The following is a 27,163-nucleotide window of genomic DNA, read 5'->3' on the forward strand; positions in this document are numbered from 1 at the left end:
AACTGGTCAGTCAATCTGCTTCTAGACATCAAAAACTTTTCAGTATAAGAGATGCAGGATTTCAGTTCTGTAGGGACACCTTTTCTCTTAAAAAAAGGAAAAAGCTCCCTCGGGAGTAGAAACAGGAAGGAGAGGAGAGATTTGATGGAGGTGTTAAAAATCCAGAAGGCTATTGACAGGGCAAGTTAAAAGAGAAACTGTTGCCACTAGCCAGGCAGTTGGTAGCCAGAGGACAGATTTAAAAAAGGTAACTAGCATTATGAAGAAATGTTTCTTTTCCATCAACATAGCAAGTTATTATCTGGAGCAGACTACCCGAAAGGGCAGTGCTAGTAGATTCAGAAAGTCAGTGATGACTCAGAAGAATTTGCAAGGCTATAGAGAGACTGACTAGGGAAGCAAGACTAATTGGATAGTTCTCAAGTGAAAAAAAGTTGGTACAGGAACTGTGGGCTGAAAGGCCTCCTCTTGTGCCATGCGAAAAATGTTACACTTATCAAATCAAACTAAAGGGACAGAGCTATACTGATATCGATTAGCAAGAATACATTTGCTCCAAAAAAAAACTCTTGCTATTAAATATGGGCAAAACCGCTCCTGAACAAGACAGTGCAAACAAAAATAAAATAGAGTGGGCCGCACAGGATTCTGAACTTGTTGCTAGTGGCATACAGAGGTCTTGCAGGAGGAAATTAGTCATTTTCACCAAAACTAATAAGCAAACTATAAATGCCCATGGTAGTATTGTTGCCATTCATGCTGTGCCGCCATTGCCGCTCATGCTCTGCCGCCTTTGCTACTTGAGCTTTTTGCCACTGCTGTTCTAAACTCAGCTGTCATGGCCGTTCATGCTGTGCCGCCACTGCCCTAACTCATCAGCCATTGGCGCCTGGGCTCTGCTACCATTCTTGCCCAGCATTTGGCACTGTCAATGTCACTGCTGCTTGTGTCATTATTTCCTATCCAGCAGATTGAAAAGCTTATGCAAGAGTTGGCAGTATTAGGAGCATTAAAATATCAAGACAAGACAACTGCCAAACACTTACGACAACCCGGAACTACATTTTCGCTCACTCTCGGTCATTTCAACCATTGGGGTCAAGCCTACAAAATGATTCCTTGTACATTAATTAAAAAAGAAAAAAAATTTTTCACTTGTTCAGTCACCGTAAACCAGTTGCCCCAATTATGGGGGAACTCCATTCCAATTTCTGGATGTAGGTGTGGTGGAAGTCTATACATTAAAAAGAAACATACAAAATAATAAATGTGCATCATATGCCAACAACACCCACTATTCTTTTAGAGAAATCTTGGAAATAAACTGGATGTTCTAAGGAAAGAATATTAGGAAAGACACCACCATTTCACTTGCATCTTTGTCCTTCAATTGGTGGCTTTCTTTTGCAAAGCCTACAATGCAGATCTTTTCAGATGAAGTTTGGGAAGGAAATCAGAAGCACAAATTGCATAGACTTTTCTCCCCCCCCAGATAAAGTACTAACTAGCACAGACATAGGCAGTCTTATGCATTCTTAAAAGGAGGACGGAACAAAAGGGTTTACATGAAGATTATCAGTTGTTTACAAGACTTGATTGTTTTCAGAAATGCACAAATGCTCACCCGTATGAACCGAAACTGCAATTACAATAGCAGGAATATTGCACAATAGGCCTTAACTAAGTTTAATGGAATTCAATTGAAGACTCAACAACAGTTAAGAGGGGGAAGAGAAAAAAAAAAGGCGTACATGCTCTCACAAAATTTTGTGAGGGTACTTGGTTTATCTTGATTCCTTCGATGTCGAAACCAACGCTGAATTTTGCGGACATCCCAGTCAAGCTGTTTTGACAGGCCTTCAAGTCTTTTCTCATCAGGAGACTGAGGAAGGAAAAAGAGTGAAAAAGAAAGAAAGGAGGATACATTAGCATGAATTTAAGGTTTGCAGAAACCGCTCCAGCAATAACTGACAACGTTCAAAAACGTAGGGCGTGGTGTGATGTGGGACGTAATTTTGTTTTACTAGAGGACATAAAAGCTGAATTGAAATTTTTTTTAAAAATGCAACGTTCAGGATATTTAAGGACAAGGGATGGCAAAAATATTGCTTTCTCTACCCCCACCCCCGAAATAAAATGCTCAAATCTAGGTGAAGTAACTTAATAGCCAGAGACCTTCATAAAACTCAAAGATGCGCTGAACAGGTTAAAAAAATCTTCACTGCAGATCATGATCCATCAGAATTAACTTGTACCAATAGTTAGTTTTACGAAAGTCTTTGACATAACATTGTTAAACGATACAGACAATAGACTCAAGACCTTTCTATCCAAAAGGCTAGCGTAAACAAAATCAGAAAAAAAGACACTCAGTATTGTTCCCTAAAAGGATGACTACAGGGTTCAGCGGAACTCTGTGTTTACTTAGATTAGCATACAGGACTAGCTGCCTTCCTAAAGCGAGGAAGTGAGAGGGGAACCAAGGTGATTAAAAAAGGGATGCAGGAATTGCAGTTGATATTTTATTGTAAAGCTTCAGACATTACTTTTCTTTGGAGTTTAACTAGAAACATACATTGTTCAATCATTTTAAAGTGGACAGCACATTTGGCTGCTATGCATCAGTAGACAGTATCAAAGGAGGTATTGGAAAAGAATTTTTTAAAAACAATATTGTGAACCCATATGGTGAGCTTTTCCTTAGTGCAATACATCTGCTGGTGTTAGGGGGCTGCTGTATGGAGTAGCATGTGAGTTTAAGAGTAAAGGGAAAGGTTCACCCCTATGCTCCAGATGGTACTGCCTGTGTTCAGGCAGCTTCACAGTCACTGGCAGCTCTGATATATTGCCCAAGGTGCCTTGTCTTCATAACTAAACCAAGACAGCAAGCACTAGCAAACCAAATCAATTGGATAGGGAATCAAAACAGAACCAGATATAGTCCTCCCTACAAAACTCTGAGCAGGAATCCCAACTCATTTCATTTCTTTTCCCTCTCTGGCACCCATCATGTGCCAAACTAAATTAGTGACCTGTCCCAAGAATACCCAAGAGATCAAACATGTGGCATCCCTAAATTGATACAAACTCACCAGCACACACCAGTTGATACATTTCCTCAAGGCGTGGGAGAGCAAACACAAACTTTTTGAAAGTCAGCAAACAGGTGGCATGAGAAATGAGCTTAGTTAAAAGTGCATCACTAAAAGTGAAGTGCGAGAGGGATTAAAACTGTGATGACAGGACATTTTCTTGAAAGAAATGTTATGGGGGTGGAAGTAAACAGTAGATCATGCATGTTATAGGATTCTAGCAGTACAAAGAGAATGGCTGCTATCTATCCCCCAAATGTAAAATGGAACAGCTTGGACTAGTTGCTGTTTTAATGCACCCAATTCCACTTGGGCCAAATGCAAAAGCATTGGCAATCATGCATTTCTCAGAATGTGCATGGAGTGGGGTTGCCAAAGGGGAAAAATAGACAGAAGCTGTTGCAGAGTGGGCAGCACAAAACAAAAAACTTCAATGACAGAAAGGAGATGGTTAATGTAGATGCTACTCTAATTATGTCACATTAGATCAAAGGCTGCTCCAGCAATTTACTCAATAGCCGTATAGAACACAGTGTACGACTACAGTTATGGTTATGGTTACAAGCAAGAACTCATTTAATAATGCAGCTAGGAGGTACAAGAGAGTCATTTTAGCAGAGTTTGATTAGATCTGGTAGCAGTGGCACAGAGGCCTCTGGGTCAATATACTGTTCCCAGACTGAATTATTGGTGGCAATGATATGCCCCAGAGCTCATCACTATGTCCTACTGCTTTTTTTTTCTAATTTGGCGTACCTTCCGAAATGGCACTTACCATTTACTTGGAGTGGTCACGTGCTCTGGTTTTGTACTACAACACCTCCCAGCTACCCCAACCCATTTAACACAGGGCTCCTGTGGCTAATTGTAATGGCACTACAGCTGTTTTAGTTGATAAACATGCTTAGCATGGTCCAGGGACCTTCCTAAATCCAATAGCTAAAAAGATGACCATCTCAGATATTCAAAGCTCTTCAGGAAGTAGTTGTGCTACACACCTATTGTGGCCCCTTGAAATGTTCCTAGTTTCAGTTAAAGACTTCAATCACCATTTCTAAAAAGGTCTTTTGCTGTCAACACTCCTTATACTGCAAAACAGCACAAAAGGCCATACATGATATCCTAAAGATGCTGGTGTAGACATATACCAGAATGGAAAAGTCAGAAAACATCCAGATCTCTACCCAATCTTTACCAGATCTTGCAACAATTCCCACCCACCTGTCACTCCAACACTTTCTGACGTAAACTTAGGTGGTGAACTTTGTGCAAGTCCCTGTCACCGAGCCAAGTCAAATCAAAAATCTAGGTTTCCCCTTCAGAGCAAATACTGAGCACATGTGCTGCAGAGTCTGAGCAGGCCTCCTTTTAGAAAATAGATAAAATGGAGGCTCTGTTTACCCTCTTTGGTGGATGTAAAAGGTCCTAAAGCACTACTGTAACAACAGGGAAACTCTCCCAGTGGTCTGGCTAATAATCATCCTTCATCAAATGCTTCTACTGCTCTAGTGATTACTGCATTGCAACTTGTAAAATCTTGCTGTGTGCAAGTGCACTTCCTACATCACAGTGACTACAGTTGATAAGGACTTCATTTGCGGAGGTGAAGAAAGGTGCTCTATACATAAAGATGCTTGCTTTCTTTCCACTTGCTCAGCCTCAAAACTTAAAAGTACTAACTTTTGAGAGTTTAATCATGGCTTTACTCTTTCACATCTGTGTAAGTGTCCTCCAGTCCAAATGACCGATCCTCAAATTCTGACTTCTTCTGAATTTTTCACACCCTTCACACTGACAACAGTGACCATGCCTTCAGCCACATCGCCCTCACACAAGAGGGAGTGTTTCCTCCTTACCACTCTTGTCTTCATCTTTTGAAACAAGAAAGTCCAACTTAACACATTTCTTTGACTGAGCTTGTGGTCTCTTCTACCAATCCTTCCTTTGGCTCAGCACCCATTTGTCTGAAGCTGCTCGAGAGTTGTTTTTTTTTGCAGAGGAGGCGCTGTATAAATACAAAAGGATTGCTATTGAAAAATGCAAGACTGCGAGGAGAGATTGGGGTTGTGTATTTAGTTTTGGATTACTCTGGCAAAGAGCAGAGTAGGGGCCATATGGCCTCCTCCTAATTGTACAGAAGATTGCAAAGCAAGGCAAGTTAAACAAAAACAAAAAAAGTCTGGTTTGTAAGCTTTAGATCAGCCTTATATTGCTAAAACATCAAATGAATGAAAAAAAACAAAAAACAGGATTTTAAAACTTCAATGCATTAACAAAAGGGCTTTTAGGAACAATTTCAAATGTTACCAATGCACCACTTTCTGAAGATCCAAGCTTTCAATTTAATTGGAATTTTCCTCCTCCTTACTGTCCTCCAACACCCGCTTCTCCTCCCCACCAAGACATAGCTGTAATGACTTGATCATCCAGAGAGTTTCTGACACACTCCACTAGAATAATTCACAACACAAGATTGAGTCACTCTGCCAGCTCTCCCATTTAGGATTGCTGCTAAGGAGCGATTTACAGCAGCTACTTTACTACATTTTCCCATTTATGAAATGGTGCTTTTATTGTAGAGAGTCAATAAGCTAACTGTTTATGTAGGAGTCAAGATCAGATTTTATTGGTCTTGATTGCCAATGCTTAGTGAAATCTTTTATCCACACAATTGACCATTTAGAGCATCTGCAGATGCGTTTCTACACTTCAAAAAAAAAAGGTTCTAGAGCTTTTAAATTAAACCAAAACACTCCAAACATGTACAAATAGGACCAATGCTAGCTTAATCACAACAGCTATACAGCTGTTCAGATAGTCAGGGGCGATCTACCTAGGCAGAGGTCATGGGATTAATGGTCTTTAATTCATCATGGGACAGCACCAGAGAAACAGCTTATACAGTCCTTGATGAGATGGTGGTGAGTTGCCTTTCCGAGCCTCTGTAGCCGGAGGTGCAGGTAGACCACAGGGCTGTTAGGGAGAGAGCACCAGAATTTTTGACCTAGTGAGAAGGAATGCAAAACATGGAAATGCAATGACAAGCTTTGTAATTTCTGCACCACCCATGAAAATAGAAATCCTAATAATAGGTTTTCAAATCCTCGCCATCACTATTGTGGCATACAGGAGTTCATCACCACACACTTAAATATACTGACAAATTATTTCAACCATTCACCAGCAACAAGATCACATGCAAATGCAGATGATAGTCATCCTAGTTCATGTACCTACAGAAGTAAAAAAAGACCTCAATTTCCCAATGATCCTCAACTCCAAAATTTTTAAACAATTTGTGGTTTATCACTGATAACCAACATGCAATGATAAGGAGGAATTAGGAAGGTAAATAGTATACTGGCCTCTCAAGGTGATGAGAGTACAAGAGTAAAGGATTACTGGAACTGTATCAAGGTTTCATGAGGCTACATTCTGTGCATGCAGTTTTGGTGGTCTTACCAAAAGGAAGAATATTCTTACAATAAAAAGGGAATGCAACAAAGGATAACCAGACTAGGATGACAGGATTGCTCATGGGAGGGAGGGAATGAATGAGGGAATGAATGAGGGAATGAATGAGGGAATGAATGAGGGAATGAATGAGGGAATGAATGAGGGAATGAATGAGGGAATGAATGAGGGAATGAATGAGGGAATGAATGAGGGAATGAATGAGGGAATGAATGAGGGAATGAATGAGGGAATGAATGAGGGAATGAATGAGGGAATGAATGAGGGAATGAATGAGGGAATGAATGAGGGAATGAATGAGGGAATGAATGAGGGAATGAATGAGGTTCTCCCGTTGAATCTCAAAATTCTTACAGGGCCTGACAAGGTAAGTGCAGCAGAAGTGCTTCCCCCAGCATTTTTTGGTGCATTGAGGCACGTCTAGAGCCAGAGAACAAACTCTCTCAATAGACCATTTGAGACGGAGAGGATGAGGAAGTTCTTTTAGGGATGTAGAATTGGCGATTCTTCAGAATGCCCAACACCAGTCTCAGGGGCATTTCAATGATCACTCACCTTCCACCCAGTCAGCTCCTCCAGGAAGCAAAATAATCTCAGTTGTAAAAGCACATCTGGGACAGCACAAGGCTGCATAAAAGGTGCGAATATAAACAAATTATTTCAATCTACTAGCTGTTGAAACTATTGTAATAGAGAAAATTTAAAATTTTCAACATTATTAATGCCACACATTTAATTCACAAAAACATGCTTTCAGCACAGGCACAATAGCCAAAATGGATATCTTCACGCTGCTGTTAAATAGAATGGAAACTGTATTAACACTTTTACCATAAGGGAGCACAGTGTACTGCAAGTACATAACTGCCGTCTGGGGAGTGGCATCAGCAGGCCAGATCTCTGGCAAGCCAACAGCAGCACAACCCCCACTTCGGAGACCATTTTCTTACAGGATTCAAGAGTCTGACCCTTTGTTGAGAGCAAATGAGTGCGCAAACGAGAGTGTGCGAGAGAAAAAAAAATAAAAAAAAGGTCACAGGCCTTTCTGAAGTGACTGCACACCTTTTAAAAGAATTAGAAATTCTAAACAAAATGGTTAAAAGGATATCTGCTTCACAGAATGAGAAGCAGACCCAAAAACCAAATCTACATACATGGACCTCCAAGCTCTCCATTCTATACAATTCTCCCCCATGACGGGGACAATCTATCCCAGTCCAAGCCCCTCAGCAAATTCTTTCTATGAAGCATTCCACTAGTCTTTGAAGACATCCAGAAAATATAGCACAAGGTCAGCACATGCCACGTTCAATTTGTCATCAGAGCACATCAGCTAAGCTAGACCACAACACTGCTAAGAAGGGGTTCACTCCTGCACAGGGGAGAGGAGACACCGGAATAAAAAGCCTGCAGCAGTGAAAACAACCCTATGTTTTTCAAATCCATCTGTTGGTTGTTGACTATTAAAGTCATCTGATACTGAAGTGCAAACTACATTTTGCTGGGTCAGCTACAGGCCACAACCCCTAGCAGTCTAGCACACCAAAGCCAAATCATTTCAGTACTATTCTGAAATACTTAGTTGTGACAGGCTTGGCTTGTTTGAAATTTATGGGGCCTCAAAGTTTGAAAAGGATATAAAACATTGTTGCCCAATGGATAGATCTTAAAAGAGAAGATAAAGATTGATCGATAGTCACGGCTTAAAAAGGCATGGACAAAATAAAACCCAAACAAGGCTTCATGTTAGACACTTTATATAGGTCAGAATTTTCAATACTTGCAGATCTCCTGTGATGTTATATTGCAAAACAGGAATTTTAGGCCATCTATCACACAATGTATTGTTCTGCTGCCAAGGGTGGAGTTAGCTTGTCTCTTTAAAGTCACACAATCTATTTGCTGTAAGTAGCTTCAATTAAAATTGATGATTGTGTTACTGAGAAATTTCAACTTTGCGAATCCCCTGCTCTAAGAGCAGCAGAGAGTATTTACGTTCAAATAAAAAACAAAGAGAAATAATGGCATTATCAAAAAGAGGTGTCCTTTTGGATATTTGTTCTGTTGGGACTTGTAGCTGTGTTATGAATAATACCTGAGTCAATGAGGTACCCGTGCAATGGGTTAAAAATTCTGTGTCTAGTTCATTTATGTAGATAGAAAGATTTAGTATCATTAAAAAGAGGAAAGCAGGATGGAAAAAACATCAAATATTTGGGAAGTCAGTACAACACAGCAACTAAGGCATTGTCATTTAATATAACTTCTTTTAACACTGACCAGCCTCGGAGTAAACAGACAGAATACTGGAGAAACTCAGGTCTGACAATATCTGTGGAGAGGGAAGCAGAGTTAACATTTTGACTTCTTCAGATCCAAAATGGTGTTGAAAAATTCTTATTTAAAAAAAACAAGCAGGTACTGTGTGTTGAATAAGTGTTGGCGTAAAAATTTCCAACACATTTCAGTTCTAAAATGTTGTATTGGACTTGAAAAGTTACTACTGTGTTTTCGCCACAGATGCTACCAGACCTGCTGAGCTTTTCCAGCAATTTGTTTGTTTCAAATTTCTAGCACCCTCAATATTTTGCCTTAATTTGTAAAAGGTGTACAGAATGCTGCTCTACCCACTCAGTCAGGGAGTTGGGCTGTTATACAAGACTGGTTTGGGGGTGGATACTCAGTCAGCCTCAGTTGCAGAAAACATGCACTTTCTGGTAAAAACAAAAGAAAGTGAGTGAAGCCCCAGGACCATAGCACTCACCTTAGTAATTGATGTAAAGACTTTTTCTAGGATAGCATTGGGCTGTGCTCTGCGTGGTCCATTTGCTTGGATTCGAAGGCTCAGGGCACATGGTTTGGCAATGAACCTGGTTTGTTTAAAAAAAACAAAACATTTCAGTTTCACCCAAAGCTTATTCAAATTGGTAAAGTTACTTACAAGTGGTAAGTAAGTAACTATCATACAATGCAAGTGCTGGGCAGTGACCAACTCTTAAGTCAGAATTCAACCACCACCCCTTGATATAGTATAAATATAGTGACAACAAGAGCAGGTCAGAGGCTAGGAAAATGGTCACTTCCTGACTCCTCAAAAGTCAGTCCATCGATAAGGCATCAAGTTAGGAATGGTAATGGATGACTCCCCGCTTGCCTGGTTAGTATAGCTCCAACAACACACTGAGGATGAGGTGCCCCTTCCTCTAGTTACAAGATGCACTGCAGAAATTCATCAAGGTTTCTTAGACAGCACATTCCAAACCCATGGCCACTTCCAACCAATGCGGAGGTGCCAGTGTTGGACTGGGCTGGACAAGGTCAGATGTCACATGACACCAGGTTATAGTCCAATAGGTTTATTTGAAATCACAAGCTTTTGGAGCACTGCTCCTTCATTAGGTGAAGTAGTATTAGCTGACGAAGTAGTAGCACTCAAAGCTTGCGATTTCAAATACACCTGTTGGACTATAACCTGGTGTCATGTGACATCTGACCATTTCCAACCAATAAAAGCAGAACGTGAACTCAACAATGGCTACACTCCTAAAAATTCACTGCACAAAATCAAGCCATTTGGCTCAAAATGGTAGCGAGCTACACATTCTCCTCACTTTCTAGGTAAGAAACTTTCTCAAATTCCTGATAACCACCAACAAATACAACATACTTTTGGCCCTCAATTCTGAGCTTTCCCACAACTTACTGCAACAAGGTAGAATCGGTACAACAGTGCCTGCACCAGCAGCTTAATTTGAATTCCTAGAGACAGGTATTCAAGCTGGGCTCCTGCCTTTCAGCTTTCCTTCCCCTTGTGGCAGAACCAGATCCTGGTTTCTGTAGATTAACAAAACTGCCAAAAGAATGGGGGGAGTTGGGCATACAAAAACTAGGAGCCAACTCAACACGAGCTCCCTGGAATCCAAATCTCAAAAATCTCTCCACATAAAAGCATCTTCAAACACAAATAGCAGTTGGTTTTAGGAATTTTGTATTTGTGGAATGCAGAATCTATGGGGTTGTGTATCAAAAGAACTCAGTATAGTATGGATCTGGGCCCCAGTCCAGAGACGAATGGGAACCACCACCTAGTCCACTCTTTCAAAACTGGATACAGTCCAATTGAAGGCGAAAGCACTTTTTAAAGACAATTCATCAAGGGGCCTTTGACAGCATCTTCCAAACCCATCATCACTTCCTTCAAAAGGAGGACAAGGGCAGCAGATACGTGGTCAGTTCCCCTTCAAGCTACTCACCCACCATCCTGACTTGGAAATATAATCATCCCAGAACTCCCTTCCAAACAGCACTGTGGGTCTACCTACAGCATATGGACTGCAGTGGTTCACATTAGTGGTGAGCTCAAGGACAATAAGGGAGGAGTACATCTTATGAAACAAGTTTTTATTAAAAAGGGTGAGCTTCACAGTTTTAATTGACCCCTTTCATATTCACTCAAAGATTTTTCTCCGCCCAAGAGAAGCTTAAAAATTAGTTTCCACAATCCTGAAATGTTGCAGCACAAAACAGGCCATTTATTCTATCAGCACTTTGTTTTCCGCCCCAACAAGCCACCTAGTCTAATCTCAACTCTCCTGCTCACTCAGCGTGTGCCCTTTTATAGCTATCACACCTGGGAATACACTACAAAACAAAATCTCTCAACAGGGTGAGTGGAAATTCAGTTTTTTTTCCCCCAATAATTTATAAATATTATGAATTCAATGTATATTGTAGACGAAAGCCAGTGGTTATGCTACAGAAACTGTTTTTCTATAACTATTCCATTGTCTAGTGTTTTGAAGGGTCACTTGACCTGAAACATTAACTCGGATTTCTCTCCACAGATGCTGCTAGGCCTGCTGAGCTTTTTCAGCAATTTGTTTGTATTTCATCAAAAAAAATTACCTGGTTGTAACCTTAATCGCAAAAAGATCTCAGTCAGATCTCAATTCTTGAAATGAAAGCTTCAACTTCAACTTGTCAAGCTACATCCAAAACTCCAGCTGCAGCGAGGCCCTCTAAGCCCAACATGGAGCCTTTGCTTTTGCATCCCATGCTTCTAAATATGAATCCAGAGATGACATTCATTGCATTACTGACCAATTTACAGCTGTCACCTTTGAACTGTCTACCAGTACATCAAAAACAGACCCTCTGCTCTTCAGTTGTATTTTAGGTTGTTCAGCAGGCTATGCCCAAAGCAGGGAGGATTGCAGCGTTGTTTTTAAACAGTCCAGTGACTCCTACTGCAATGTGTGCACCCATTATGCAAAAATAAGATCATACACAGCAAAGCTATTCCAGTGAAATAGCTACTTCAGCCTATGTATTATAGGAGGGTAGCCAGCACCCACCAAACAGCTATCATTCCTCAGGCATTGCGAAGATGACAGAATAAATGTGCCATAGTTAATATTTAGAAATACAACAGCCAAAACAATGTAGGATTTGCAGCGTCATAACAAGAGGAACAGCTTTCCACAGAAATGCAAAGGTTCACACCACTACAGTTCACATCACAGTTTCACCACACTACATGACTGAAATGACAAACTCCAATTTCAGTCGACAGCGTTGAGCTGCTGGAGGCAAGGATCAGCTCGACAGGAGGCCACGTGCAATGGTGGGGGCTGGGAGGTAGTTTCCAAACGTTGCTGTGCAACAATATCAGCTTTTACGCAACAATGACCCCTATTATGCAATGCTGTACTATATATGCAACTCACCTACGCTCAGGGCAGTAAGAAAACCAACAGACACGAAGGTAGCACATTAATGGATTCGAGGGTATTTCACACTATTACAAATCTATTCAAAAGATGACTAAACTTGTGTGCGCAGACATTGAAACCTTACAGGACATCGGAGTGGCAGTTACTCAGTGGTTAGCATTGCTGCCTCACAGCACCAGGGACCTGGGTTAGATTCCATCCTCAGGTGACTGGCTGTGTGGAGAATGCACATTTTCCACATCTGTGTGGAATTCCTTCCACAATCCAAAGATGTGTTGGTTAGGTGAATTAGCCATGGGAGATGCAGGGTTACAGGGATTGAGGTGTGGTTTCTTTGCGGTCAGAAGAATGTTGGGGTCCTCTAAGAGCAGATGGGACTAGGTGCCCCATCTTAGCAAAATGAAGCCTACATTCACTCTTATTCCTGAACATGCTGTTATCTAAGGTTTGCCTCTCTTCCCATTAGTGATGAAGAAATGAGGGGGGGGGATTAAAGGAATGCACTCTCTCACAAACCATTATAAAACCAAAAATAGTACACTGTTAATTTACAATCATTTTCGCATTTCTTGCCCTGTGCCTGTAGGTTAGCCTTTATTGCAAAGGGGGAGTAATAAAATGATTTTTTTTCCTGCAATTGTACTGACTTTTGGCTAGGCCACATGGAGTAATTATGCACAGGTTTGGTCTCCTATCTAAAGGATGCACTTGTTGTGCAACTAAGGCTTATTAGACCAATCCCTGGAATGAACTAATTACCCTAGAAAAGTACAATCATGTAGCATGGGCCTATATTTGCTGGCTTCATAATAGCTCACCTCATTGACATGAATAAAATTTTTTAAGAGGGCTAGACTGGGTAGATGTGGAAAGGCAATTTCCCCAGACTGGAGAGGTTGGCATTAGAGGGCCAACCACATAGTCCAGAGATCAGAAGAACCTTTTTCACTAGATTTGGCGAGGTCTTAAACTGTTTGATCTCTCAATCAAAAATAGTCCAAACAGAGACAAAACACTCCAGTATTAAATAAAAGGGAAAGATGGGAGGAGTGGCAACTGCTAACAGAATGACAAAGTTAATTAAATATTCAGGTCTGAGCTTGCTACTCAAGAGACCACAAGACACAGAATGATCTGTTCCCTAGTTGGTTCTGCAACCTACTGATCCAGAAAACCATCCCATACACTTCAGAAATTCCTCCTCTAAAAGGTTTTGTTACTGATTTGATTTGACTAATCTAGATGTGAATTAACATCATCCATAACCACAGCTGTATTTTTGTTGTTTGCATCTCTAAATGTCCTGTTTAATGCCTTCCCCACATTACCACTACATCCAACACCCTATCATTTTCTGCCCCTTAGTGTTTTTAAGCTCGGACTACACTTCACCAGATCTAATATTCTCTCATGTCGGTGTTAATTCCTTTTTAACCAGCAATGCTATCCCCACCTTCATTTCTTTTTCATCTGTCCAACCTAAAAATGGAATACCCCTGGGATATTCAGTTCCCATCCCTGGTCACCCTGCAACCACTTCTCCATAATCACAACTATATTAAACCCATTCATATCTATGTCAGTGATTAATTCATCCACTTTATTACAAATGTTCTGCACATTAAGACAAAGGCCTTAAGGCTGATCTTTTCAAACATTTAGTCCCATTCTCATTATTTTGCCACATGTGGCCCAGTTATCCTTGCCTTTTAATTCTTCGCCTAATCACTTTCTTATTTCCCATTCAGTCTTTTGTTTTTGTCCTGTTTCCTTCTCTTCTATCTCCTTGTATAGTTTCCAATCCCCCTGTCATTTCAGTTTAAACCCTCCCCAACCAACACTGGCATTTCCTTCCTAGGACATCAGTCCTGGTCCTGTCCAGGTGGAACCTATCCAATCTGTACTCAGCCATTCCCCCCCCTCCAGATCCAGTCCCAATATCTGAGGAAACTGAAACCCTCCCCCTTCACCATCTCTCCAGCCACTGATTGAACTGATATATCCAGCTACTTCTATTCTGATTAGCATGTGGCACTGGTAGCAACCCTGAGATCACTACCTTTGGAGGTCCAATTTTTTTTAAAACCCCACTTCCTAAGTCCCTACATTCTGCTCTTAGATTTAAAAGAAAAAGGAATGAGGTCCTACGTTGCTGGTATCAAATGTGTAACATGACCACTGCCTGTTCACCCTCCCATCCAGAAGGTCCTGTAGCCCCCCAAGATGAACTTAACCCTAGCACCTAGGAGGCAACATACCATCCTGAAATCTAGTTTGAGGCCACAGAAATATCTATCTATTCCTCTTGCAATTGAACCCCTCATTACTTTAGCTGTTCCTCACATTCCTGCTTTTCCATTCAGCAGAGTCAACTGTGGTGCAACAAATTTGGCTGTTGCGACTCTCCTCTGAAAGGCCATTCCCCTCAACAGTATCCAATGTGATAGGTGTTTTATACAAGGGGAGTAGTCACATGAGACTCTTGCATAGCCTGCCTAGTCCTTTTACTGTGCAGGAGAAAGGTGAGGACTGCAGCTGCTGGAGATCAGAGCTGAAAAATGTGTTGCTGGAAAAGCGCAGCAGGTCAGGCAGCATCCAAAGAGCAGGAGAATCAACGTTTCGGACAGGAGCCCTTCTTCAGGGCTCGTGCCCGAAACGTCGATTCTCCTGCTCTTTGGATGCTGCCTGACCTGCTGTGCTTTTCCAGCAACACATTTTTAGCTTTTACTGTGCGGGGTGATTACCCATTCCCTTTCTGCCCATGGAGTCTAAGCCTGCAGCTTGACCACCTCAGCAGAGCATCCACAAAGCTGCAAGTATCATAGACAGCACGTACACAGAGTCCCCAGCTGCCGCTTCAGCTCAGAAACCCAGGCTTCCAGGAGTTGCTGCTGAAAACAGTTCCAGGATACATTCTGGCACTGGAACGATGCCCGACTTCCCATTGAGCAGGAAGAATAGGCCACAACCTTGAACTTTCCTTTCTGACTTTCACCTTTAAAAGTAAAGTGGATTGCTCTTGAGAAGAAAAAACAATTCAAATAACATTAAATCAATCTAGGGCCCTGCTTCTCCCAATCTCTGCACTCCTCACTTAATATTTCAGAGAACAACACTGTACTTTAAAATACAGTCTTGCAATGGTACATTTTCCAGAGCTGTGCTGAATGGAATTTTGAAAAAAAAATGTATTGAAGTTTGACACAGACATGTTAATATTCATGTTGGACCAGCAAATTCAGAAAATGTATGAGCGAGTAAGAATTCTGCATGGAGATGGTTTGTGTTTTGTAAAACAGACAAATGCAAAGGGGGGGGGGGAAAAAGAAACTTATTTTCACTTTTCCTTGTACAAGCACCACTGGGAGCAGAAGATTAAGGATAGATAGGAACTTTAGATGCGACTTGAACAAAAATATTTAAAAAAAGACATGAGGCATTTTTTTTTAAACCAGTGGTTCTTTCGTAGATTGAACCTCCTGAGAAAGGTGGTTGATGTGGGCATAGTTACAATGTTTAAAAGACACTTCAATAAGTACCTGAATAAGAAAAGGTTTGAAGGGATATGGGCCAGAAGCAGGCAGTTTAGTTTGGAATTTGGCGAGACTAGTTTAGTTTGGAATTATGATCGGCATGGACTGGTTGGACTGAAGGGTCTGTTCTGTCCTTTATGAAAGTAAGTAATATGTGCCACACAAACACTATTGACCAAGAACTGAACTGGACTCGCCATATAAATACAGTGGCTACAAGAGCAGGTCAGAAGCTGGGAATATTGCAGCAAGTAACTCAGCTCCTGATTCACCAAAGCCTGTCCACCAAAGGCACATGTCAGGAGTGTGATGAAATACTCCCCAATTGGAATACATCCCCACTGGATGAATGCAGCTCCAACAACACTTCAGCAGGCTGTTTGATCCGGGATGGTGTCAAGCTTAATTGGCAGCTCACCACCAACAGTGCTGTACTGCAGAAATTCACCAAAGCTCCTTAGATAGCTTTCAAACCCACAGCCTGTTCCATTTGAAGGACAAGGACAGGAGATACATGGTAACACCACCACCTGCAAATTGCCCCCAAGTCACTCACAACCTTGACTTGGAAATATATTACCATTCCTTCAGTGTCACTGGGTTAAAATCCTAGAGTTCTCTCCCCAGTTTGACAGTCTACCTACAAGACACAGACTGCAGCAGTTCAAGGCGGCAGCTCACCACCACCTTCAAGTGCAACTAGGGATGGGGCAATAAATGCTAGTCTGGCCAGCAACACTCCCATCCTACAAGTAAATGAAAAGAAAATATAGCTCTTTTAGACGGCAAGATTTTCTCCAAATACAACATGCCATTTTATAACCAAAAGCCAAAACATCCTGTCAAAAGGAATTCTTGGTTAAAAAAGTAACTTTTAATTTGTATTATCTTCATTTTAGATAATGAAGTCCCAGTGCAAAAACTATGTCACCCATTGAAATATTAAACTCCTTTAAGGATACAACCTTATTCCAGTTGAAAAGGGACATCTTGTTTATAAGAGGAACAGGAAAATTGATATTTCAGGCAAAAGCCCTTCATCAGGAATGAGGCCTGAAACGTTGATTTTCCTGCTCCTCAGATGCTGCCTGACATGCTATGCTTTTCCAGCACTACACTCTTGACTCTGATCTCCAGCATCTGCAGTCCTCACTTTCTCCAATAAAATCATGTTTATAAACCCAGTCGGCAATCAGAAGCTCATGAGTAACTTGCTACACATATTGTGCAATAACAGAGAACTTTCAGTTCCTTCCATGAAGCATTTCAAGTACACACTTATCAGGCCTTTCAATCTCCATTTATAAAAAAAAGGTACATCTTTCCAAACTGCAATAAAGAGCTGAGATTCTGCTGTCTGTACACAGACTAATGATGCCACAGCAAATTTCTTGCATCATTAAAAAGTGGCTCATCACCAGAGATCCAGATTACTAAAAATGCATACAAAAGGGTGATGAAGGGCTTACGCTCGAAACGTCGAATTCTCTATTCCTGAGATGCTGCCTGGCCTGCTGTGCTTTGACCAGCAACACATTTGCAGCTATTTTACTGAAGGCACCAACTAAGAGTGGATGATTGCATCCCAATTAGTCCAACAAAAAAACCCAACTGTTTTGTTGGATAAAAGATAAATTTACAGGGTCTGTAACACCTCTATACCATACTTGAAGATGACTCCCACCAACACATTTGAGAAAAAGATACCCACATGCAATTCCTCTCATTGAAGCTTTATGTATCTCATCTTTGCTCTCCTCCATTTTGGTATCTTTACTTAACATACTAGTGACTGACAATAGTCTAATTATAAAACAGATTCAAAACCCAGGATATCATGGCAAATTGTTCAGAATTCACAGAAACAACTGCCTTATTTGAGTTTCAAGCAAGCTCATTTCTTGGAGCCAGGAGACTGAACTCCAATTGAGAACTGCCACTGAAGAGCCAATGGACGCACTGCAAATACCATGCAACAGGAGGAGGAGATCAACTAATACAGCATAGATGGGGATCATACCAGAGTTTCCTTAGCCCAACTAGAAAGTGCAGTGACTGGGCCATTTGGGGGAATGTAATCAATCCTGAAAGTAGGAAGATATTTTTGTTGAAAAATAAAAAAGGGCCAACTGAACCAGATTGATAAAAGGTTTATAATTCAACAATCATCCAAACCCCTATGTACTTAAACACAGAAAACCTCTTGAAAACCCTTTCACCATGGCAACAGTGCTCTTCAGGCCAAGCAGAAAGTCATTCAACAGATGAACAATCACACATGGCAAGCCACAGACATCTGAGCATTTGAAAGAAGCACATTAAAGGGAGTTTTACCTATCAAAAGAGAGGATGGAAATGCAGATACTAAAACGTTACTGCATTATAATCAGGAGTTAAACCGCAGGAATAGTACAAGAGTAAAGCTCACATCTATTAAGGATTTTGAATGAGGAAAAATACGTATAAATAGCTAATTATGTGACATGCTATCATCCACTCTACTTGTACATCGAACAGCTCAAAGATAATCAAAGTGAAATTGAAATTCAGGGTGAATTATAAAAACATTGCCGCATGCAATTTGACCAGAATATAGAGTCACTTTTACAACAAAAGAGCTCTACAGAGCAAGCAAATGTTTTTGCAACCAGGCTGCCTGATTCATTACACTAGCAAATTAAATGGAAATACCAGGTTTTACTGTAGATATTTACCTGGTGCTTATACGAAGATGATTTGTGTTTAGAATTGCTTACTTTCAAACAAAATACTTCTCAGCTGAAAATGTGTTGCTGGAAAAGCACAGCAGGTCAGGCAACATCCAAGGAACAGGAGATTCAACGTTTTGGGCATAAGACCTTCATCAGGAATGAGGAAAGTGTGTCCAGCAGGCTAAGATAAAAGGTAGCGAGGAGGGACTTGGGGGAGGGGCGATGGAGATGTGATATGTGGAAGGAGGTCAAGGTGAGGGTGATAGGCCGGAGTGGGGTGGGGGCGGAGAGGTCAGGAAGAAGTTTGCAGGTTAGGAGGGTGGTGCTGAGTTCTAGGGATTCGACGGAGACAAGGTGGGGGGAGGGGAAATGAGGAAACTGGAGAAATCTGAGTTCATCCCTTGTGGTTGGAGGGTTTCCAGGCGGAAGATGAGGCGCTCTTCCTCCAACCGTCGTGTTGTTATGGTCTGGCGATGGAGGAGTCCAAGGACCTGCACGTCCTTGATGGAGTGGGAGGGGGAGTTAAAATGTTGAGCCACAGGGTGATTGGGTTGGTTGGTCCGGGTGTCCCAGACGTGTTCTCTGAAACGTTCCGCAAGTAGGCGGCCTGTCTCCCCAATATAGAGGAGGCCACATCGGGTGCAGCGGATGCGATAGATGGTGTCTGTGTGGAGGTGCAGGTGAATTTGTGGCGGATATGGAAGGATCCCTTGGGGCCTTGGAGAGAAGTAAAGGAGGTGTGGGCGCAAGTTTTGCATTTCCTGCGGTTGCAGGGGAAGGTGCCGGGAGTGGAGGTTGGGTTGGTGGGGGGTGTGGACCTGACGAGGAAGTCACGGAGGGAGTGGTCTTTTTGGAATGCTGATAGGGGAGGGGAGGGAAATATATCCCTGGTGGTGGGGACCGGGGAAGCAAATTATGGAGGAGGTGGAGGGCGTGGGTGGTGTATCTTCACCATGGACATCCAGTCCCTGTACACCTCCATCCCCCATCACGAAGGACTCAAAGCCCTCCGCACCAACCGACCAGTACTCTTCCACTGACACCCTCCTTCGACTGACTGAACTGGTCCTCACCCTAAACAACTTCTCTTTCCAATCCTCCCACTTCCTCCAAACCAAAGGAGTTGCCATGGGCACCCGCATGGACCCCAGCTATGCCTGCCTCTTCTTAGGATATGTGGAACAGTCCATCTTCCGCAACTACACTGGCACCACCCCCCCACCTTTTCCTCCGCTACATCGATGACTGCATCGGCACTGCCTCGTGCTCCCACGAGGAGGTTGAACAGTTCATCCACTTTACCAACACCTTCCACCCGAACCTCAAATTTACCTGGACCGTCTCAGACTCCTCCCTCCCCTTCCTAGACCTTTCCATTTCTATCTCAGGCGACTGAATCAACACGGACATCTATTATAAACCGACTGACTCCCACAGCTACCTAGACTACACCTCCTCCCACCCCGCCCCCTGTAAAAACTCCATCCCATATTCCCAATTCCTTCGTCACCGCCGCATCTGCTCCCAGGAGGACCAGTTCCAATACCGTACAGCCCAGATGGCCTCCTTCTTCAAGGACCGCAGATTCCCCCAGATGTGATCGACGATGCCCTCCACAGCATCTCCTCCACTTCCCGCTCCTCCACCCTTGAGCCCCGTCCCTCCAACCGCCACCAGGACAGAACCCCACTGGTTCTCACCTACCACCCCACCAACCTCCATATACAGCGTATCATCCGCCGTCATTTCTGCCACCTCCAAACGGACCCCACCACCAGGGATATATTTCCCTCCCCTCCCCTATCAGGGTTCTGAAAAGACCACTCCCTCGTCAGGTCCACACCCCCCACCAACCCAACCTCCACTCCTGGCACCTTCCCCTGCAACCGCAAGAAATGCAAAACTTGCGCCCACACCTCCTCCCTTACTTCTCTCCAAGGCCCCAAGGGATCCTTCCATATCCGCCACAAATTCACCTGCACCTCCACACACATCATTTATTGCATCCGCTGCACCCGATGTGGCCTCCTCTATATTGGGGAGACAGGCCGCCTACTTGCGGAATGTTTCAGAGAACACCTCTGGGACACCCGGACCAACCAACCCAACCACCCTGTGGCTCAACACTTTAACTCCCCCTCCCACTCCACCAAGGACATGCAGGTCCTTGGACTCCTCCATCGCCAGACCATAACAACACGACGGTTGGAGGATGAGCGCCTCATCTTCCGCCTGGGAACCCTCCAACCACAAGGGATGAACTCAGATTTCTCCAGTTTCCTCATTTCCTCTTCCCCCACCTTGTCTCAGTCGATTCCCTCGAACTCAGCACCGCCCTCCTAACCTGCAAACTTGTTCCTGACCTCTCCGCCCCCACCCCACTCTGGCCTATCACCCTCACCTTGACCTCCTTCCACCTATCACATCTCCATCGCCCCTCCCCCAAGTCCCTCCTCCCTACCTTTTATCTTAGCCTGCTGGACACACTTTCCTCATTCCTGATGAAGAGCTTATGCCTGAAACGTCGAATTTCCTGTTCCTTGGATGCTGCCTGACCTGCTGCGCTTTTCCAGATTTTCAGCTCTGATCTCCAGCATCTGCAGACCTCACCTTCTCCTTGAAAATACTTCTCACAGCAAGGCTTCCTGAAAATCATAACTGGTGATAACTGTGTGCTTTGTTGTAAGCCCTTGTTGGGGTCAGTTTTTGAACAATGACAAGAGTTGCAGAGGTTCTGGTTTTATCTCGTTCGATTGTAGGGAAACCTGCTAAAAAACAAAACATAGTTGGAGAAAAACCATGCTATGAATAAGCTGCTCAGCTATTTCTCCCATTTCTAAAATAAAAAAGGGAAAAAATAAACTTGTGGATTTCAGGGTGAAACCTGTTTGATCCTTTGAACAGAAAGTGAACTCAAAGTTGTATTTCCTGTGCAAGCTATGTCTGCACGACCTCAAAGACAATTGTGCGTGATTGGTGACTCGACCACAAAATGCCAGAACATCAAAGCAACAGACTCCCAAACATTCCACACTTAATCCTTTTGGCGAATAGGTTCGTGTAAAAGGCAAAATTTCCAACCCCCCCCCCCAAAAAAGCTAGTCTCGACAGAGAAATCTTTTAACTCCTCTTTTCTTGATGAATGTGCGCACTTTGGGGATATTTATAGTGGTAATCATTTGTACCTTTATATTTACGTTAATCAATTTTTCTTTAGATTAGATTACCTACAGTGTGGAAACAGGCCCTAACAAGTCCACACCAACCCTCCAAAGAGTAACCCACCCAGACACATTTCCCTCTGACTCAAGCACCTAACACTAATGGGCAATTTCCCATGGCCAATTCACCTGACTTGCACATCTTTGGACTGTGGGAGGAAACCGGAGCATCCGGAGGAAACCCACAGACATGAGGAGAATGCGCAAACTCCACAGTCAGTTGCCCGAGGCTGGGTTATTACAATCTTTATTGATAATAAATACTTACTTACTGAATCAGTTCTGTTTATTAAAGAAATCTGGCTGATAGGTCTAGTTATTGAAGTAGTAATTTTTTTGTTGTGATCTTGGAAGAAGCAAACATCTCAGTGAATCCTGTAGACTAGTGCTATTGAACTATGTGGCCCTAATTTTGTTTTCCCCTCCACCCATAACATCCATGTATTTTATTTTGTCTGTCTGGACAAATGCAGGGCCTTAATTTAGAAATAAAAAGCATTAAAAAGTTGATTTTTTGGATTTATAATGAATAAATAGTTGCTTGTTAAGTAGAGAAAATTGGTCAGCGTTTTCTGTTTATTGGAGTTCATCAGGCACATGTTAAGCCACACAGTTAAAAGCTCCCTCTGGGGCAGAAAAGAAAGTTATTTTGTTCTTCTATTAGGAGTATTTTTCCTGTAATTATAGTGTGCACTTAGGAACAACCGGCTGAACATATTTTTTTCCAAAAAAAAACAGTAGCACCATCTTTAGAAAATCCTTTTTTGGAGATACTATAGGCTTAATCATGAATAAATTTGCACTAAAGCAAAGTCACTGCTCCTAGCCCCAGACTGCTACATGTTCCCCACACCAACTATCTTTGTGATTGCTTCTTGAATTTTATAGTCCCTGTATGGGTCTGAGTTGACACAAACTTAAGTCCTTCTAGAAGCACCCAAGCACTGATTGAGCTCAAGTCACAGCACTGAAAGGCCAGAGCCTCAAATCAAAAAAGAATCATAGAATCCCTACTGTGTGGAAACAGGCCATTTGGCCCAACAAGTCCACAGTGAGCTTCCAAAGGAGTATCCCACCCAGACCCATTCCCCTACCCTATTACTTTACATTCCCCCCGACTAAACATCCCTGAACATTATGGGCAACTTAGCATGGCCAATCCACCCAACCTGTGCATCTTTGGATTGTGGGCAGACAGACAGACAGACAGACAGACAGACAGACAGACATCGGGAGAATATGCAAACTCCAGACAGAGGCTAGAATCGAACCCAGGTCCCTGGTACTGTGAAGCAGCAGTGCTAATCACGGAGCCACTGTGCCAAATGTTTCATAAGATGTAGTGTTGTCTGGATAAATAGTTGCCTACTTTGGTTAGGAAGGCTTGAAGAGAGAAAAATGCCCTGTTTAAACCATTCCTCTTTTCTTTGTAAAATAAAAAAGGGAAGAGCTTACTGATAAAATTCAGCTGTTTTCAAATCACTCTAATGTCCTCCCAACCACACAACCTTCTGAGATCTCTCTATTCCAACCTCTTATCTTTAAATATATGAAAATCACTCCACTATTGGTAGCTGAACCTGCAGATGCCTAGGTTGCAATCTTGGCAACTCCCTCCCTATGGCTTGCAGTCTCTTTATCCCCCTCCTTTGAAAAGCTACTTTTGCTGAGGTAGAAAAACTGACTGCTCTGCAAGTAGTTTCCTTTTTGGCCTTGATCTTCCACAACCGCATTTCCATACAATTTTTTTTCTGATTTTTGTGGGGCAGAGGGGTAGAATTGTAAATTTGTAATTGTTTCACAGAATGATAGATGCAAAAGGGGCAGTGAGCTTGTCTGGGATATACAAAAAAAAGCAAAGCTGCCAATTCCCATCATCAGGGTCATTGGTTGGCAGTGATCAAGTGTAAAAAGTGAGGTCTGCAGATGCTGGAGATCAGAGCTGAAAAATGTGTTGCTGGTTAAAGCACAGCAGGTTAGGCAGCATCCAAGGAACAGGAAATTCGACGTTTTGGGCCAGAGCCCTTCATCAGGAATGAGGAGAGGGTGCCAGGCAGGCTAAGATAAAAGGTAGGGAGGAGGGACGATGAAGATGTGATAGGTGGAAGGAGGTCAAGGTGAGGGTGATAGGCCGGAGTGGGGTGGGGGTGGAGAGGTGAGGAAGAAGATTGCAGGTTAGGAGGGCGGTGCTGAGTTCAAGGGAATCGACTGAGACAAGGTTGGGGGGGGGGGGGGGGGGGGGGGGGAGGGGAAATGAGGAAACTGGAGAAATCGGAGTTCATCCCTTGTGGGGGATTCAGAGTTCCAGGGCTTGCATGTTTTAGGAAACAAAGTTTGGCTGTTCGCTTTGTCTCTCCCTTATTCAACCTGAGCAAGTTTAGCTTTGATTGTAAGACAGTCACAAGTGAGGTAGGAAATGGTTCGTAGGAATAGAAGAACTGGCCAAGTTCATGAAAAAAGACTTTGCGCTCACTGCATGGATTCATTTTGGCCAGGATCCGGGAAAGTTTATAAGCTGACTTTCATCCCAATCGAAGATGAATTGAAGTCTGTCCTTGGGTCAAAAGGCCAGTCTGCTAATGCACTGTGCTACAGTTGTGTGCCAAAACAAATTCTGTGCCATTTCAAAAATGTGCACAAACATTGGGTTATTAAGTTCAAAACATAAAAGAAGACACTTAAAAACTAGTTTCTGTCCAACTGTCAAAGGTCAACTAACTTCCCTTTTTCAGATCACTTCACAATAAATAAAATTCAGTGTAATCTTGAAACCACAAAACGAGGATAGGGGAAGAGTCTATCTGATTTTACTACTTTTCTCCACCCCCTCTCCTATCCACACTCTCTCTCACTGTGATCCTTAATGTTTTACTGTCCATTATTCTGTTCTCCTGCAACCCCATAGAAAAAAAATAAAGCCTGTAGGCCCAATGTTCAGCAAATTAACTATGGTAGCATGGCACAGTAAGTTGACGTTTACTTCCCAATTCTAGCTCAAAGCACAGGAGGGTTGCACAAGAAACAGCTTGCACAGAGAGAAGCTTGAGTGTTTAAGAATGAGTTTTATTCCTTCATGGAGTATAATCCATAAATCAAACAAATTAGTGCTAAATAAAAGCTTCAATCACAAAAGATTTCCATTCTTGTCTTTTGTATTTTTCACCCCCTATTTAAATTTAATTGAGCTGCCTCACAAGACCTGCCTGACATCTTACCTTTACTGCAGATGAGCTAAAATGAGGGAGTATACACAGATTATGCCAGCAATAAAAGTAGCTTGACTGATAACTAGTCACTAGTTACAGAACAATGACAAAAGGTTTCTGCCTGCCAGCAATCATGTGATTGGTCTCCAGGTAGCTGAACAGCTTTAAGTGTGAATGCTTGGGGCAGAAACCAGACCTCTCGAAAGGAGTTGTTATTACTCTATATTAAAGCCCAAGTAAGCCTGAAGAAATTCAGTTTACTTTTCCCTCAGCAGTTGGGGTATGCTGTGGCTCTTAAAAATCAGTAAGCCAGAAACATTAGAACTGTGAACCAACCACCCTGTACCTTTTGCAAGCAAGCAAAAGTATCCAGAGATGGCATATCAAGGAGCAGTGCATCCTGAAAAAGTCAAAAAGGACCATCTCTGAACCCTGGAAAACAGTTGCCATTAAATTACATCCCAGTCTTTCCCTCCAACCAATGGTGTGGGTATATGCATGTTTTAACCAGTAGGAGAATTAACTGGCAACAATTCATTTAGCATAACCAATCCACCTAACATGCACTTGGACTGTGAGGGAAGCCAGACTACCCAGAAGGGCCCAGACACCACACACAGCTGGTCATGGAGCCCACAAGGGAGCAGGCTATTCTGGACCTAGCGCTATGTAATGAACCAGACTTTATAAAAGATCTTAAAAGTAAGGGAACCCTTAGGAAGCAGTGATCATAATATGGTAGAGTTCAGTCTGCAGTTTGATAGAGAGAAGGCAAAATCGGATGTAATGGTGTTACAGTTAAATAAAAAAAAGGTAATTATGAGGGCATGAGAGAGGAACTGACAAAAATAGACTGGAAGCAGAGCCTAGCGGGGAAGGCAGTAGAGCAAAAATGGCAGGAGTTTGTCGGTATAATTGAGGACACTGTACAGAGGTTCATCCCCAAGAAAATAAAGATTATCCGGGGAGGGATTAGACAGCCATGGCTGACAAAGGAAGTCAGGAAATGTATTAAAGAAAAAGAGAGATCCTATAAAGTGGCCAAGAGCAGTGGGAAATCAGAAGATTGGGAAGGCTACAAAAACAACCAGAGGATAATAAAGAGAGAAATAAGGAAGCAGAGGATCAAATATGAAAGGAGGCTAGCCAGTAATATTAGAAATGATAGGAAAGAGTTTCTTTCAATACATAAGAAACAAACGACATGCAAAAGACGACATTGGGCCACTTCAAACTGATGCTGGAAGCCTAGTGATGGGAGATAAGGAAATAGCAGGAGAACTTAACAAGTACTTTGTATCAGTCTTCACAGTGGAAGACTGAGTAATATGCCAACAATTAAAGGGAGTCAGGGGACTGAGTGTGTATGGTTGCCATTACAAAAGGGAAAGTGCTAGAAAAGCTAAAAAAGGTCTTAAAATTGATAAATCTCCTGGCCCTGATGGGATATACCCTAGAGTTCTGAGAGAGGTGGCTGAGGAAATAGCGGAGGCATTGGTTGAGATCTTTCAAAAGTCACTGGAGTCAGGGAAAGTCCCGGATGATTGGAAGAACACTGTTGTAACCCACTTGTTCAAGAAAGGATCAAGACAAAAGATGGAAAATTATAGGCCAATTAGCCTAACCTCGGTTGTTGGTAAAATTCTAGAATCCATCATTAAGGATGAGGTTTCTAAATTATTGGAAGAGCAGAGTCCGATTAGAACAAGTCAACATGGATTTAGTAAGGGGAGGTCGTGTCTGACAAACCTGTTGGAATTCTTTGAAGAGGAAAACTCAGTGGATGTGGTCTATCTAGACTTCCAAAAGGCCTTTGATAAGGTGCCACACGGGAGGCTGCTGAGCAAGGTGAGGGCCCATGGTGTTCGAGGTGAGCTACTGGTATGGATTGAGGATTGGCTGTCTGACAGAAGGCAGAGAGTTGGGATAAAAAGGTTCTTTTTTGGAATGGCAGCCTGTGACAAGCGATGTCCCGCAGGGTTCAGTGTTGGGGCCGCAGCTGTTCACATTATATATTAATGATCTGGATGAAGGGACGGGGCATTCTAGCGAAGTTTGCCAATGATACGAAGTTAGGTGGACAGGCAGGTAGTACTGAGGAAGTGGGGAGGCTGCAGAAGCATCTAGACAGTTTGGGAGAGTGGTCCAGGAAATGGCTGATGAAATTCAATGTGAGCAAAATGCGAGGTTTTGC

General features: G+C 42.6%; 1 protein-coding gene across 3 annotated transcripts in view; it reads right to left on the reverse strand.

The window, feature by feature from the left end:
• Positions 1 to 27,163, reverse strand: part of cers5 (ceramide synthase 5) — a 126,858-nt gene that overhangs the window by 81,773 nt on the left and 17,922 nt on the right. For all 3 annotated transcript variants that reach the window (XR_009640960.1, XM_060821119.1, XM_060821117.1), the window contains exons 2-3: positions 9,331 to 9,436; positions 1,752 to 1,882 (exon numbers count right to left, since the gene is read on the reverse strand). Coding sequence is in view for 2 of the 3 variants with exons in the window: in XM_060821119.1 (XP_060677102.1) it covers positions 1,752 to 1,882; positions 9,331 to 9,436 (237 nt within the window). In the remaining variant the exon portion in view is untranslated. The remainder of the gene's footprint in view (positions 1 to 1,751; positions 1,883 to 9,330; positions 9,437 to 27,163) is intronic.

This window comes from Hemiscyllium ocellatum, chromosome X, assembly GCF_020745735.1.
Source record: "Hemiscyllium ocellatum isolate sHemOce1 chromosome X, sHemOce1.pat.X.cur, whole genome shotgun sequence".
Lineage (NCBI taxonomy): Eukaryota > Metazoa > Chordata > Chondrichthyes > Orectolobiformes > Hemiscylliidae > Hemiscyllium > Hemiscyllium ocellatum.